Source organism: Pundamilia nyererei, unplaced genomic scaffold (genome assembly GCF_000239375.1).
Source record: "Pundamilia nyererei isolate P.nyererei 1_Seehausen unplaced genomic scaffold, PunNye1.0 scaffold00263, whole genome shotgun sequence".
Taxonomy (NCBI): domain Eukaryota; kingdom Metazoa; phylum Chordata; class Actinopteri; order Cichliformes; family Cichlidae; genus Pundamilia; species Pundamilia nyererei.
In genome coordinates, this window is record NW_005187664.1 from 600,191 (window position 1) to 617,402 (window position 17,212).

General features: G+C 46.9%; 1 protein-coding gene across 5 annotated transcripts in view; it reads right to left on the bottom strand.

Annotated features, from left to right (window-relative positions):
- sh3pxd2aa (SH3 and PX domains 2Aa) overlaps positions 1-17,212 on the bottom strand; it is a 93,743-nt gene that overhangs the window by 56,037 nt on the left and 20,494 nt on the right. For all 5 annotated transcript variants that reach the window (XM_013915175.1, XM_005750133.2, XM_005750134.2 and 2 more), the window contains exons 3-5: positions 6,590-6,665; positions 4,525-4,601; positions 2,816-2,907 (exon numbers count right to left, since the gene is read on the bottom strand). In XM_013915175.1, coding sequence (XP_013770629.1) covers positions 2,816-2,907; positions 4,525-4,601; positions 6,590-6,665 — 245 coding nt within the window. The remainder of the gene's footprint in view (positions 1-2,815; positions 2,908-4,524; positions 4,602-6,589; positions 6,666-17,212) is intronic.

A 17,212-nucleotide genomic window follows, 5' to 3' on the forward strand; every position in this document is an offset into this window, starting at 1 on the left:
ATTACAAGGCGACCTCCCAACTCTTGAGCCACGATCGCCCCGAATTGGTAAAAGGCAGGGAGATTAGAAAGAGAGCCCTCTGTAAGGATGAACAGCTGGTTGTTACAATTAAATTCCCCTTTTACTTCATCTTGTGATGAAATAAAAGGGAAACTGTGCTGCGATGTTCTTCTCTGATGGGAAATGCATTTCCTTTTAATTTACAGCTGTGAAAGCAGGAAAGAAAAGTGCTTTTCAGATTTTTGTCCTAGCTACGCTTCCTGTAAACACAGAGCTGCCATAAAAATCACATTTTCATTTTAAAGTCCAACTGAATCTCCACGCAGAGCAACAAAGCAGGTGTTTCTTTGTCTTATTCTCAGCTCTAACAGCCATGTGGCTTTTTTAAAAGACATCACTGACCATGTTGGAGGAGGCTGGACTGCTATGCTATTAGCTAGCTCCAATAATAATAACAAATCCTGTTAATTAGTGTTCTGTAACATCCAATTCAAATCCTTGAATTTCACTCACCAAAACTGAAGCACAGGTTTCTGTAAAGGTCTGTCACTATAGTAACCTCGCAGCAGCCATATTATTGGTCACATGGTGTCATTAAAATGCTCCAGAAGGCTCCAACAGCACAAACACGTGAACTGGTCCAGTTCAGGGACCCAGTTAGCTGAGGTGTAGCTTAGCAGAGAGCTAGCAGCTACACCTGTCACTCAGTGGGACTACAACAACTTTAAGTCTTAACAAAATACAGACAAGTTAGTCAAAATAATAAACATAATCATCTATATGGTTGCTATGAAGGGGGAAATCTATACATGGAGTCTATGAAGACTGACTCACTTTTAGAGCTGACCTCCAAGTGGCCACTGGAGGAACTGCAGCTGTTCACCCCTGCTGCTCGTCTGACTGTAGCTCTGCTCAGTGGCAGCTGTAGGTTTGAAATGCACGCTACGTAAGCAAAGGTTTGCAGCACGCCTGTGCTCCCCTTAACCATGGCGTTCCTCAGGGGTCAACCTTTGTACCCCCGTTCATTCTGTGTGCACAGACTTCGCCTGGTGCTCTTTGTTAGTCGGTGTTTCGCACATCCTTGAAAGTCCTTTAACAACTTTCATGCGCTGCTTCTTGTTTTGGCATCCGTTCAGTTTCAGACGAGCTAAATTAAGTATTCAAAGTAATTCTGCATACCGCTGTGTGTAACAGATGGAGGATAACAGGCTGCGTGTGATGAGGCCAGTGCTTGCACACATTATTGATGCTCCACATGTATGACTTCATCTCCCACATACTCTGGCAACAAGATTAATGGGATTTCTTAATGCACTGGGCATACAGGAGAGAGGAGGAGGCTGGAGGAGAGAGGAGGAGGAGCAGAAGTCAAATGAGAAAAACGGGAGAGATGAGAACGCAGGTGTGACAGAGTGTGGACGGCGAGGGGACCAAAGCTGAGCGAAGAACGACCGTGTCGGCGCCGTTGTTTGTAACCTTGAGTCGTCTCGTCAATTAAGCACACTTGAATTTACGAGGGTGAGTTAGACACAAAGAGTTAGAGGAGGAGGAGGAAAATGAGCGAGGAGAGACGCTCCGTTACTGGCAAACACAGGAAAGCAAGAGGTCAGTGAGCAAGGCGTGCAGAGAAGAGGAGCCTGGATGGAGCAGGAGCGGCACAGCTGTCTCACACAGGAGCACATTACCAGTGAATACTGTGATACTGGCATTTGAGGTTTGGCGAGGAGAGTGTTCTCTAATTAACAACTACCCAAAGGGGCCATCTCCTGCTATGAAACCAGTCATTCTCCTCCTCCCACACTCACATCCATCAACTGCTCTCCCTACAACAGCCCTCCCTCCCTCTCCGCCTGGCCTGCTAGGAGGTTTTAACGAACTCAGTGAGAAAGAGCCGAACTGGGAATAGACTAGAAAGCGAGAACAGAGAGAGGCAATGAGCTGAGCCAGTGAGTGCTGGGAGTACTGGAACATCTGAGCTGAACATTATCAATCAACACACGAGATTTACTCCGTCGTTTAGCATCATGTTTGCATGCAATGCAATTAGTGCCAGCAATTTACAGTGTCTGCATGCACGAGCGTGTGCGTGTACTGCATAGACTAATCCAGGCTGGAGGCAGAGCAAACAAGCTGCTTTTCCTGTGGCGGCATCTCGGCTGTAAACCTGTGCAATCTAATCAACATGCTACGCTCAACTTCCTGTGTGGATTTGTAGTTTATTTGACCAAGAAACAGTAAAAACTTCCTGTTTCACACGAGTGTTTCTACGACAAACTACACGCTAATTAGCATGACCATCTAAATGATTTTAGCTTCCTTTGCCATGAAGTGTGTACAGTTAGCTTCATGCTAATGCAGCGGGTGGTTATCAAAATGTTGCTAATTAAACGACACATTTTCACTTTGCCAACAAAGTTAGTTATTCAGCTGCTTTAATAACACATTTAGCTTAGTGACAAACAATGGAATTGTCATACAGTAAAGCTAGCAAACAGTAGCTGATGTTAGCTACGCTCAGCTAACAGTGGCGCCACACATGACACCAGCTGGTCATGTGATTAAACCCCTGAAACACGGAGCAGCTGTGGATTTAAATGCTTTCACATTCGACTCTTCACCTTTGAGAGGAAGAGCGACACTTCAAGTTTGATAATGCTGATGTCATAGCCCTCCTTTAAAAGTGATGCCAATCTAAGCCACACCCACGTTCACCTGGAAGGGTGTGTCAAGCTGATTCAGCTACAGAAATTAGCCAGTGGATTAGCCTATACAGAACCTGTGTGTGCGGTGTTTGTCCACAGTGTGCTTCACTCACTCCACGGGGGGGTTGACGTCCTCAGCCTTCGTCTCGAAGAAGCGCAGCACCTCTTCGCTCTGAGAAATCTGAGGAGGGAGTCGCACCAGCGCCTGCAGAGAGAGTGACAGTGAGCGCCTGTCTGAAGACGCTCCACAGTTTCATCCTCAGACTCTACCTGAGCTTGAAAATAAGTTTGTTATATTAAAGCGCGACCTGTATAGAAACGATTAATGAAGAATCATACAGGAGAGACTTCAAAGCAAACCCTGATTCATCCTTTCTCAGCTCTAAACGGGACAATAAATTACAAAACGCACATTATGTTGTATTCAGCAAGACTTGAAAACAGTGCTCGAGCTAATAAACTCATCAGAATAATGAGTAGAGTTAGAATCATCGGCATTCAGAGCCAGCGCCCCCTGCTGGTCAGTAGAGACACTGCAGGTCTAAGGCACCAGCTCTCAGACATACAGCAGATTGTTGGACTTCAATCTCTATAAAGTGGAAATATAGCAGAGTTATGTGCAGCTTGTATTTCTCCCACTGAGTGCTATAAATAAAAATAACATCAGTTTAAATTTAGATCTCTGTTTCTGGAGCAACTGTTTTATATTTACGCAATATAAGCTGAATGATGCAGACTACTGCATGTGTGTGCTTGGCTACACATCTGCAGAACACAAACACACAATCAATCACTGTTCATACACAGAAGCATCCCGCAGTCAGAGACAGGATCACATGTCAGTCTCAATATCTATATTTAATGATGGGACTGGCTCCAGCTGCAGGAGTGACTCTCGTACAGCTCGGCGTGCTGGACCGTGAAATATACACAACATATGTACGGCATAGGCTTTTTATTTAAATTGCCACAGTCTGAGCTGCCTTCATGTTTCATTCATCCGATCCTATATTATCCACAGCAGAGGCCACGTGCACCCGCAGCCGGCCGGGTTTCCATCCTGCAGGCTCCGGGGAGCCCATCCTTGGAGAATAATTTCTCTTCCTCTGTGTTTGCCTCATAAACAGGATGCAGGAAGTAAACAGTTCGGCGTGCTGGCTGAAAAACACCAGCTCGCTGTAGCAACTGTAAACACTGGAGCGCTTTAGGTTATTTGGATAATGAAAAGGCTTTTGTGTGAACCTTCGCCTGTGCTGAGCTGAGGACCAGCTTCACATGTGTGGAACTGCTTCTTAAACTAGTCCCAATTACTGAGCTAATGCTGTGGGTAACCCTGTCTGACACAGGCGAGGAATACTGCTGCATAATTATGCGTGAGACAAACATCAGAGCCTGAATCTCCCTTCTGCTCGTGCAGCTTTGAGCCAAGAGGAAGGAAGGAAGGAAGAGGGGGAGGGCACGATGGAGGATTAAAAAAAAACTAATAAGAGTGGGAACAGGAAGTGATAAGGAAAGTCACTCTGGAGCTGCAGGACTACAAACGCTCGTCGCTTTTATGTTGATTTTGTTGCTGGAAACAAAACCAGCAAACGAGGGGAGGAGGTCGTTAGCAAGATGGACTTTAAAATAATGGAGGTCAGTTTAACCCTGGAGAACCCACGGGGTCAAATTTGACTCCGTGGGTTCTCCAGGGTTAAGGTGCGCAAGTTTTATGCACCCCCCCCGAACAGCGTGTGAAAGACAGCACGGATCGTGACCCTCGACCCCTGACAGGCTCGGGGATGCCCCCCCACAGACAGACGAGAAGCTGAGGGACGTTTACCCTGCAGTAGTCATCGATGAAACGCAGCCGCTTCATGGCCACGTCTCGCACATGACTCCTCCGGAACAGGATTTTGCCTGGAAGGGGAGGAAAGGGGACAAAAAATAATAAGGATGGAGGTGACGGCCAACAGAGGAAAGGAGAAGAGTAAATACTGGAGACATGCACAGCATCCCTAAAAATACACATTTAGCTGATTCTGCAGAGCAGCCAAAGCTTCCTGTAATACTCAGACCTGTCAGGAGATGTCAGTAATGAATGACATCTCAGGCCCACACTCCAGCTGTGTCACCCCCCCACCCCGGCAGGCCCGGGGTCGCGCACTCTGTTGTGTGAGGAACCCTGGAATTACTGTTTAAAGGGAAATCCTCCAGCACAGACTTTAGTCCCATTTTCCCCGTGAGTTACAAAAACAGTGCAACGTTGGAGCTGGAGCAGCACTAATGTGATGTTACAGCAACAACAGCAACGAGGCTTCAGTCAACACTGTGACGCACACACACACACGGGTGGCTGTAGCTCAGGTGGTAGAGCAGGTCATCTACTGATCGGAAGGTTGGTAGTTCGATTCCAGGCTTCCCCTAGTCTGCATGCCAAATATCCTTGGGCAAGATACTATGTGTGTGAATGTCAGTTGTGCTTGTGCGAATGGGTGAATGCACAAGTTGTGTAAAGCGCTATATAAGAACCAGTCCATTTACCATTACCATTTACGCACACACACACACACACACACACACACACACACACAGTAAAGAGAAGCAGACATTTTCAAATGCTAAATGCTGCATGAAGACATGCAGTGATACCAGAATATAAATGCAAAGATCATACAGTAACTTTCACTCAGTCGCACTTTTGTAAAGGATCCTTTTCAGTTGATCCCAGACAAATGAGCCAGAGGCCACAACAACATGACTGTTTCACTGCAGCCTGAAAAGTTTTATTTAAGGTGCACATATTAAAGGTGCACATATTCTCTCTACAGAACCTGAAGCCTCCATGTTACCGTCTCTGGTCCTGTGCAGGTGTTTGAGCTTGAGCTGCCTCTGAGCCAACGAGGAGCTCAGCACACATTAAACAGCCGCTCACTGACCAATCGGCTCAGGGAAACAGCGTGATCATTAGAGAAGATCTCAGAGCTCAGTGTGGCGACAGGAGAATGGTTTGAAGCTAAGTGGACCTTATATGTTGAACGTATCCACAGTCCCTGCTGTGGGGCCGTGAGCCTCCTCTTGAATAAACTAATTTAAACCCACTCACCGTGTGGGCTCCCAAACACTCTTGTTTTTACATTTATTTAATAATCGAATCTTTTTTGGCGCTTTTTGGCTTCCATACACAAAACAGTAGAAAAACTGCATGCCTGGTGATTTATTTTTATTTTTATTGCCAAGCTCTGAAACTTAAACGTTGTCCTGCAACTTCAGACTGAAAGAGTCCATTAAGAGTGCGAGCTGAGCGTGCATCCGCAGACAGTCGGTTATGTTTGCATGTGGCGCCACTGGCTTTCTAGCAAAGTGGGAGGTTTGTGTTTGGTGGGTTTCCAGATTGGTTTTGTCTATGAGTGTGAGGATGAGGAGGGTTGGGGGGGCTATAAAGCTGATGCTGGGACCACGTGTTGGCCGCGGGGCTTAAACAGAGCGGTTACCAAAATAAACTGCTGTGAACACACAGAAGCCTTTTACTGCCTGAGCACACACGGAGCTGGAGAATCTACATGGAGGACACACACAGGCGGACACACACAGGCAGCATCGTGCCCACCGCTGCAGGTCACCATCAACCTGAATGTGACGGGTGTGTGTGTTGTCGATCTCACACACTAATCCAGTGATCACATTCATGCACGATCATAATGTGACTCAGACACTCTCCACATCCAAAAATGAACATCACACAGACGCACAGGCACGAAAACACAGCTGAGATTTGAAAGTCACAGATAATGCCTCATCAGCAGTAACACACACACACACACACACAGACGCCCTGCGAGTGCCAGTCATACATTATTAATATGGGAGCCTGTTCAGATAACGAGAGCTCAGGAGCAGGCTATCACCTGGGAGAAATGGGATGATCCTCTTCTTCGGGTCTTTTTGCCCTCCCTCAATTGGGAACTTGTCGAGTATCTGCATCTGTGGAAACACGAGGAGAGGAAACGGCTTTAGTTTTATGTTCGGCTCAGCTTCACGTTTTAGGAATCATCTGCGTCTCTCCTGGGCGCGAGATAAGAAAGATCGATATCAATCTCGTGTGTCATGTCGAGTATAAACCTGAAGCCGGGAGGCAATTAGCTTAGCATAAACACAGCTAGCCAAGCTCTTTAGCTCAAATATATTCCTGAGAGCAGCTTCAGAGATCATTTTCACCGACACTGAGAAAAACCAAAGATAAACGACCCTGCATGAAATCATTCCAGGATGGCATTCCTTAAAAGCAAAACGTCTTAGACGTCAGCTTGTGTGCACGTTACTTTTTTGGCTCTAGTTATAGAGACATAAACTGTTTCCTTATTTGTGAGCAACATTCAAAAATGTTTGACTGTCATTAATTATTTATATAGAAAAATGGGTTAGGCTCAGCCTCAGGCCTCTGCAGCAGGAAATCTTTAGCCGTGTGTTCATACAAGTAGAAATGCACACGATCTGCTGTGCATGTGTGGATGTAAAGACAAAACACCATGCAGGAGGAACACTGGGGGATAAAGAGTAACGCAAAACTGAACTTAAAGATTTAGATCAGTTATCCAAGACAATGACACACGATCAGAAAGAAAGTGGAGAGGCAGCTGATTTATTGTCACAAAGTTAATATTTATTAATCAAAGAAATCAATGAGGTGCTCACTCCTGTGTGCACACTCAGTCTCTCAAACACCATACAGTTGGGAAATGATGCAATGCTGTCACAGCAGCAGAAAAAGCAAAGTTAGCGCAGCACCAGGACAGTTATTCATCCCTGTGGGAAGCCACAAAAAGGTAAACACTATAAACCAACTTTTATTTTAATAAATGTATTTATTTGTATTCCAACAGCAGTTGCTTCAAGGTGCTTTTTGTTGTAAGGTGAAGACCCTCCAATCATATAACAGCAACATACAAGCAAGCAGTTGGCAACAGTGGTGAGAAAAAACTCCTTTTTAAAAGGAAGATATGAAGGTGAGCTAAAGATGTAGGTTAAGACCTGACGCTGCCAAGTTTCTGTTTTGTTTCTATGCTATGCTAAGCTAAGCTAAGCTAAGCTAACATAAACACCCACAGCACAGGGCGGAGCCTATCCCAGGTGGTAGCTGGTAACCAATCAGGTTTAAGAAAAGAAAAAGACCAGCAGCAGTTAGCTTAGCATCACCACAGTAGTGTCTGTTCAACACATTAAGCATCTCTTTGTATCTGGTTAGCTGCTGGAACATGTTAGCAGCAAACTTATTGCTGATACCAAACTTCCTCCTCTGAGTCTCCCAAACAAAAAGAATGAAGGTAACTCTTAAATATGAAGTAAGAGAGTCTCAGTCACAACAGTAACTACCTTTTAATCTACTAAAAACGCTTCTTTACCATCACAAAACACTTTTTCTGCTCAGGGGCGATTGTGCATCATATCGAGCGTCACACCTCAGTCCCAAAGCTGCACGCTGGTATCAATAAAAAAAAACAAGTCCAGTGAGCCGCGGGGTTCACGGGGGTCAAACCAGCATGAACGACATGAAGACGGCGAGAGAAGTGCTGACGCCAGAGCAGGAGGTGCAGAGAGAGGGAGCGTGCAGAGCGAAGCATTAAGACAAAGAAAAAACAAAACAGGAGAAAGTCAAGAGAAAGAGGAGAACGCAGCAGATTCCTGCTCTTTTCCACTCTTCAAATAGATCAATCAAGATTAGAGAGAAAGCAAAAACAGCAGAGGGCAGATGCAGAGGGTGAGGAGGCTGCACAGCACTGCAGCAAACAGATCCTACAGAATCAGAGACGGAAGGAGCATGTGTGCACGGAGCATGTGTGCACGGACCATGTGTGCATGTGTGTGTGTGCACGGAGCATGTGTGCACGGAGCATGTGTGCACGTGTGTGTGCACGGAGCATGTGTGCACGGAGCATGTGTGCACGGAGCATGTGTGCACGTGTGTGTAGGGGGCTGAAGTCCATAAAGACGTATAACAGGCGATGGGAGCTGTCGGCCGTGTCTGTGTGTGATGGCTGAAAGCTGTAAGAGACCTCGGGGAACCGAACGAGCAAACAGCCGGGTGGGTCTCTGGATGCAAGAAGATACCCAGAAAACACTCGCACTAATCCCCAGCGCCCACTCCGGAAACATCCGTCGCCTGATCCCATTTCCCCCGTCCATCTGTCAGTCTGCCTCCACCTTTTCATTGAATTCCTGTCTTATTTTTTCCCACTCATCCACTGACCATGCCCAACTCTTTTCCTCTAACGCTGCCACGGCACTAAACGGTTTGGATCCTGCTCACAGGATCTGTGTCCGTGACACACGGATGGATGATGGACGGCCCCCAAACATTTCACCGATGCTGAACTCGCAGGTTTGAAGTGTGACTGTGCCACCGTTTCCACTTTCTTAATGAAGGCAAAGTTGTAAGGTGCTCACCTGCGTGCAGGTGCGACACACTGAGAGGACAGACGTAACCGTAAGGCTAGTCATGTCAGCTTTCCTTCTCAGTTCAACAAACTAATTACACCCCCACCCTCCTTTTCAAACTCTGCCGGTGCAGCCTGAACTGATCCACTCGGATCAAGGTCAGCTCATTACTCGAGACACTCTCCGGCTGGTCGAAGCTTGTCCTGAAATACACGTTTTCCTGTCGCCGCTGACAGATTCCTAGCAGGAGAGAGCGTGCTCACGACCTGCCGGGAGTTACAGGATCACCGAGGGAGAGAGAATGGTGAGAACAGGTGGGACGGCGGGGATCAGGTGACACAGCCACGGGCGCAACTGCTCTTTTACATGGATGCGTGCACACAGGCTGCACGTGCACGGCCTGCGAGCGTGCACGTTTGCAGCACGATAGCAGACGATCAGGAGTCCAGGTGGTAAAATTCCACTCTGAGGATGCCAAAAGAGAAAGGAAAGAAAGAAACACATCCACGCCAAACCATCGCTCCACTTCTCAGACTCCACTGTCTCCTTGGTAACCAGCAGAGAGAGAGTGTGAAGAAGAGTTGTGAAGAGATGTGATTGGATGATGCGGTGCAGCTCTGGACCACTGGTGTAAATGTTGGGAGTCAGGTAAAAAAAAAAAAAGATTCTTCTTCGTCTCCCCTCAGAGTGAATCCAGGATGCGATGATGTAATGCTTACTGTCCGGCTCGCGCTGACGCTCGTCTTATTTCCACATTACCACATGAGCTAAAAGCATAAACGTGATCAGAGTGTAGGTACTGAGAGGAAGGTGGTCTGTAGTCCTGAGACGGCCTCGGGACTACGATTCAGCAGCTCTGGGTTTAGAGTCCAAAACAAAACCTTGAAAATGAAGCAGCACAAAAATAGCAGCCGAGCTCCTTCAGCGACGACATGAGTGGGGTCAGTCCCACTTTATACATCTATGTGAAAAGACAGACTCCTGCCTCCTAAACCCAATAATGCTGAACGGCTGTGTGTGTGAGGGTGTGGCTACTTCTCATACCAAGACGAGCATGTAGGCCATGGAGGAAGACTCTGTACTGACAGGTAACTGAAGGAAAACACTGGACAAAGCACATCGGCTGGAGCAGGGGTGGGGACCTCCAGGCCTCGAGGGCCGGTGTCCTGCAGGTTTAGATGTGTCCTTGATCCAACACAGCTGATTTAAATGGATAAATGACCTCCTCAGCATGTCTTGAAGTTCTCCAGAGGCCTGGGAATGAACTAATCATGTGATTCAGGTGTGTTGACCCAGGGTGAGATCTAAAACCTGATCACTGATGGTCACAGCCACAATATTAGACATGTTTAACTAACACACGTGAACGCTGACGGCTCGTGCTGTGCGTGAGTGAAAGTAAACCGTCCACCATTAATGACACCGGACTACACCTGTGGGTAAGTGAAATACCCACTGAGTTATTTTGCCTCTTTTTAGGATGACGGCAAACAGAACGCATATAGACAACTAACATTTATCATCAACAGTCTCTAATAATCAGGAGAGTCTGTGTGCGCTGATTGCACGAGAATTTCCACCAATCAGGGACCCACGGGGCTGACACGTGCAATGGCTGAATTCATAAAAACATGAAGGCAGTTTGAATTTTGTAGAGCCGCAAACATCACTGTCCATCTTTGATTTCCACACAGTCACTGAGGAAGTGTAGCTTATTAAACTTTGCCTATAAAAGCAGAATTCAGTCCTCTTCCCCCAATTCTGTTCTACAGCTGACAAACCGAGTCAGAAAATCGAGATATTTAGAAACATATTTGGATGCACTTCAGCCTCTGTGGCTGGCATAGAGACGCAGGACTGGACTGTTCTCGAAAAGGAACTGGGCAGTGATGAAAAGGCTCCAGTAATACATTTGTTTCACCATGATTCAACTGTTTATTCATTCATGTAGTCGACTAAAGAAAAAATCATATAATGTGCTCCATCATTTTGTGACTAAAACAGAGACAAAGCAGGAAGGTGTAACTGTAACCAGCAGAGGTCGCTCATCTTATCCACATGAAACCTGAAGACGTCTGTCTCTGAAAACATGGAAACATCCACCTTCAAGAGAACGTTCCAGCTCAGCGTTTGGTCCACGTAGCTTTAGCAGCGACACAGTTATTATAAGAGCGCTTTAGTCTCAGTTCAGCCTCACTGAGGAAGGACGGGGCTCAGAGACTAACAGCAGCTCTGCTTCATGCACATGTGCTAAGAATAGAGCCGCTCTGTAAGGAGCTGTGAGAGTCACTTGGCACAAACTTGGGGGATGCCACAGCGCCATTACAGCCAACTGATGCCTCACTTCCTGTTGTGGGTGATGTGGGTTTACCCCGAGCTCTGCAGGAGTGGAACAGAGTGGAATGGAAACACACACACACACGAACTTCTGGAACAACTCATGACTGTCCTGACAAAGCAACCATGTGATCTGCTGAGTGAGGCCGCAGGCTCGAGCATGCTTCTCCTCACTGGCGAGCGCACGATAAGGTCGCTGCTCTCGCTGTCGTGTCAGTATGCAAACATCCCGTCACAGACAAAGTCAACATGCCGGCGCTCGCTTTTACACCCCGGAGCTGTCAGATTCCTTCTGCTCATTCCCAGATTTTATAACTCGGACGCTACCAGAGAAGCTCGCCATGACTCACAGTTCAAAATAATCCTTATGTACATGAATGCAACGCTTTGTTTGTTTAACTGTTTGAAACAAGCTCCTCCTTCTTCAAGCCAACCCTCTTCTGATTGGCTGCCCCTCCCAAACCTAAGTGAGCAGTGTGTAACCTGAGCTTTTGGGTCAAATGTCGACCTCATTAATTGAAAATCTGGACGTGTTTAATAAAAAGATTCACCATTATGACAGAAAACAGGGAGAAACATGGCGGGTCTCCATTAGAGGGCCTCCTGAAATCTTTATTTCATCACAGCTCGAATCCAACAAGCAGAAACTAATGGAGCACATGAATCAAGCATGAGCATGCATTAGCACCCAGCAGTGTTCAGTTTCAGAGAGGCAGATGTCTCCGATTGTGGAGGGAAGGCGTTCCTTTCCAACCACAATCACTCACAGTTGTGTCTCTAAACTTAGACCCTGGCAGCAGATCCGGACAGATCGCTGCCCGCGGTGGGCGCATTAGATCAGGTCGGAACATGATATGCTGGATTCCTGAACGCTTTAAGCAGCGAATGCATGCGTGGGAGTAAGGCGGGGGCTTGGATTTGTCTCAGAGTTGAGGCTCTGTTCATGAATATGTCGACGCCGCAGGGTGTTTAACCCCACGTGGCGAGCCGGGCTCCCCTCGCTTTCAGTACGACAACAGGTGCAGGCGTGTGTTGATGTTCGTCCATCTGCAGTCGCTCTGTCATCACTGCCCAACCCCGGGCTGCAGGGCCCGCTGTGAGCTTTGGAACAAGGCTCGAGAAATGGACTCTGACCGGGAAACTCCCTCACTGGAATGAGATCCTGTTTTCTCTAGAGGATGAACCGGAATTCCAGCTTATCTCAACTCCTTGTGGCATCTGCAGTCACACAAATACTCACAATCAGACCAACAGGAAGACCTCTAATCTTTGCAACATTAAAGGGCTTCAGACAGCATCTTTCTGCCTCTTCTGTAGTCTCACCAAGCATCGTGTCTCTAATAACGCTGATATAAAAATGTTAGCTTTGAGTCATATTCCTGCACGCTGCGCTGAAGCATGTTTGCAGTTTTAGGAAGCTGTGCGAGGTGTAACGTCTGCAGGTCCCTCACCAAGCTTAGGTAGCATACAGACTAAGTTTCTATGAGTTTTTAGCAATTAATCAACATCAACTCAATTCAGTTTTATCTTATTAGCACCAATTTACAGCAACAGTCACCTCGGGGTACTTTACAGTAAAGTAAAGACCCACCAGCGCTGAGAGACACGCCAACAATCAGCGTTTGGCGACAGAGTCACTCTGAGAGCAGATGTTTCTAATTTTAGCATCATCCTGTCGATGATTGGAAGCGGTCCTACATTTGTTTAATGCACGTGTTGAAGGACATATCCCAGTCGCCGAGGTTCCTCCCAGTGTTCCTGGAAGCCGGGGTAAAGCCACCCAGAGTCGGGATGTAGGGCCAAATATAATCAGCTGTCAGCTTTGTCAGAATCCAGAGGAAGAGGTCAGCCCACTGAGGTTTAAAGCTTTCATCTCTGCAGTTTTAATCAGCCAGGAGTTTGTCTGGTCATGTGACAAAAAGACCGTTTAAAAAATCTCTCCCATCTATGATTTGACCTCCGAGCTGTGGAGACGTCGTGTAACTGGTTCATATATCGATGCCTCCATTTTTAAAATCACTGAATGGCGGTATCGGCCTAAAAACATCGGCTATCCGTCAGACTCCAGTAGTTACTGGTTTAGCTGGTTTTAAAGATCAGCAGGTGAACGTGCGGCCACAGAAACTTTGACTATTCGGCGCACTTTACTCTGAATCCACTCCACGTGGCAGCTGAAGATGAAGTGGGTAATATCATCCGAGCACTCGTGAGCTGGACTGCCAGTTGTGTCAACTCTGTGCTGGAGGAGAAGCTTGGCAGAAAAATGCGGTTTGTGAGGCACTCGAACAATCCGCACGCCTCTCCGTGTCTATCTCAAGAGTTCGGCACGAGTAGCGGTGTTAAGGTTCAGACAAGTGGGTGCTTCGCTCACAAACGGCCATTAAAAATACATTAATCACAGACATAAAACAGCATTTGCTGTGAAAAACTCTGAAGACAGAGCCGGTGCGCCGAGTGCGAAGGAGAATGAAAAGAAGCTGTTTGCTTTCCCCCTCACAGGGTTTATTTTACCGGCGTTTGAGCTGCAACGACTTGACGTTTAATCCATAATAAAAAGCCGTTTTGAAGGGCAAAATTAATCAGAGTGACTATTTTATCCTGCGAGCTCTGCCCTTTATTTGCACCCAGCAGTTTAACCTCCTTTCACATTTAATAGAGGCACCGGCTAAATGCTCCAGTGGCATTTTCAGGCCAGACATCGCTTCAGCAGCCTGGCTGAGTCCTGCGGAGTAAACCAACAATATCTTTGCTCTTTAGAGCAGCTGCAGCCTCGGTCCAGGACGAAGAACATGGGCGTGTTTAGTTTGGGTTAAGAAAGTAGGCCAGCCAGCTTACAGTTACACTACAGGCAGAGAGGAGAGGCCCTCACCTGAGCCAGAGTTCAGCGCTAATAAAGCAGCTGAGGACCTAATTTAGCCGTGCTGGCGGTCTCCAGAGTTTCCGTGCTGACAGCCAGGACCGACCTCGGGCGGCGTGGCTAAACCTCATTCTCCTCCCTACGGGGTGAATCGGTGTGTGTTGGTTCTCAGTGCACTGCATGGCTGAGGGTGGGGATGGTATATGAGACGTGAGGTTTGGAATACAACCATGAGTGGGCTGAGAGGAGCAGGAGGCAGAAAATACTGGAAACCAAGTGGGAGAAACCAGAAAAATGTGGATTCGAATTAGCCGTCCCTGATTGGTGCCAAGTTATTTATACACAAGGAACTCGTGGAGAGGATAAAAGAGTTTTATGTGAAATCAAACTTTGTGTTTTACACATTCGTGGACTTGGTGCCGTGAACTAATACCAACCCTGCTGCTAATGTCCACCAGTGGTCACGCACAGCACGCCAACGGAAAACAAATCTCACTGAGACCAGGATTATAACTGTGCCTGTAAAACCAGTTGCTCCCATTCATGAGAACTGGGCAAGGTTTCATATCGTTTGCATAATTTTTGTGTTGTTGAGTAATAGTTGGAGGTTTTTTGAAGGTCTGTCACGGTTTTCTCTGGACTTTGGCTGCTTTTTCACACAGTGAGTCCTCGAACCATAAAAAGGCTCCAACTCAGAAGATCAACCAACGAGTCTACACACAAAGCTGGCAAAGGTTTAATTCTATCTTTAGGCTCTTTGTTACGAGAAGCCAAAAACACATCATTCATTTCCATTTCTTTAGCTGAAACTATGAACAATGCCAAAGATAACACAGTCTGACAGGCATAAAATAGCATTTCTGCAGAAGCACGGTGACTGCAGAAGTGCTATTAGCTGCAAACTTGGTCTCAGCACGGTGTGCAGCGTGTCCATACAGAACAGAACAAGTGACAGAGCTACAAAAAACTACAGCACATGAATAATATCTAAAAATCACATCATAAAGAAAACAGAGATCTGTTCCTTCAGCTGATCCATCTACTGCTCACTGAAGCCTCAACAGAAATGTCTGCGTGGCTTGGACACAGAGAGCAAAGGCTGAAGTATGAAACTTACACAAGAACTGAGGGAGCAATCAACATGTAAGGAGGGTCGTGAGCGAGGTACAGCAGCAGCTGCCTGCAGACATCGCTGAAACACGGTGGAGGCTCGGTCACGGTGCAGGGCTGCACTTCAGCCAGAGGTGCTGGAGAGCTCGTTAAAGTTGAAGGAATCATGAACCTGAGAAAATCCAGCATAAAATTCATTCTGGAAAGCATCACGATGATCCCAAACACACATACTAGTCACGGATCAGCTTCGTCAGAGCCCAGACTTCAGCATCATGAAGCAGTGACGGATCATCGTGACAGAGAACAGAACAAGAAGGCAGAAACATCCAAAGAACGTCAGTCCAAAACTGTTCCTGAACTACTCCTAACTATTCCTTCCACGGCGTCCTCAGAAACTTCCAGCTGTGCTGCAGAATAAAGGCGCTCAAACCAAATATTGACTTTCAAGCATGTTAGAGTTGGACAAACTCTGTTTTTGCCTCTACAGTGGATTTTCATATATATATTTGCTCCTGTTTCAGCACATCCATGCACCTATGCCTCGTGCTCAGAGCAGAATATAAAGAAATTAGAGGTGCTTGAGCCTTTTGCACAGTACTGTAGCTGTGCCTTAAACCATAGAGGCAGCACACCACATCAGGTTTCCAATAGTGAAACGTTTAATCAATGAATACTAAAACTTACTATCCTCAAACAGGTGAGACCATCACGCCAAAGCTGCAAAAATGTGCATTAAAATGTAAACGTTTGTTATTATGCAGCGGTAACACTCTTGCGTTGCTGTTTTCATTTGCACGCTCACATTTTTACTATTTCCTTTTAGGGACATAATTAAGTCCATAGGGTCAGCCTCCAGAGGCCAACTTTCCAAGTGTAAATGGTATCATGGTTTGCTAAAGGGCTTTAATTCAAAGGTCTTTTATTTCCTTTAAAGCTCCTCCTGTGTCTGCACTATAAAATGTAATCCGGCTGAGATGGAGAGTTCCCCGCGGGGTTAAACTGGATCACGCCGTAACAGAAAGACTGCCTGGGTAATCAGGAGAAAACGCCAGCAACTCAGGAGTCACGCATACACCCACATGCAAACGTGTGCATGCACGTCCACGGACACGCAAACTGACAAGACGTGCGCCGAGTTGGCGAAAGCGCTCGACCCCGAGAGGTTGGAAGCTGCGCTGGATCGGCTGAGGAGGAGATAGGAGGGCGCACAGGTGGTGAAGGTTGAAGCCAGGGAGGCGTTTTTGCACAGAGCCAGAGACGGGTGAAGAAAACAGATGTGCAGGCAGAGACGCAGATCGACAAGTCGCAGGAAGTTGATGTGAACGAGGAGTGTGAGGCAAACGAAAAAGGGAGACGACGGCGTGAGAGATTTTCTGTTATCTCTGTGCTCCTCTACCTCCACCTCTCCCACGTGTCCTATCCTGCCTGCTGTTTACTCAGTCCTTGTTTATTAAGCTACAGGCAGCGAGATAAAGCTGTGCTGGGACCGGCCACCGATACTGCAGATAAGAGCACTGTGAGAACTTCAGTCCTGGATTCAGCACAAGTTTGTGTTTGGAATGACTGATGGGAGACGTTCCAGGCGCTAGCAGAGCGTAGATGGCGTCAGATTAAGGAAGCACGCTCGATTTACTTTCAAATACACAGGATTAGGCTGAGGTTTCCTTTAGCACCTCTGTCAGCGCGCCCCAGGGCAGCTGTGGCTACAATGTAGCTGCCATCGCCAGTGTGTGAATGTGTGTGTGAATGTGTGTGTGACTGTGTGTGTGTGAATGTGTGTGTGTGAATG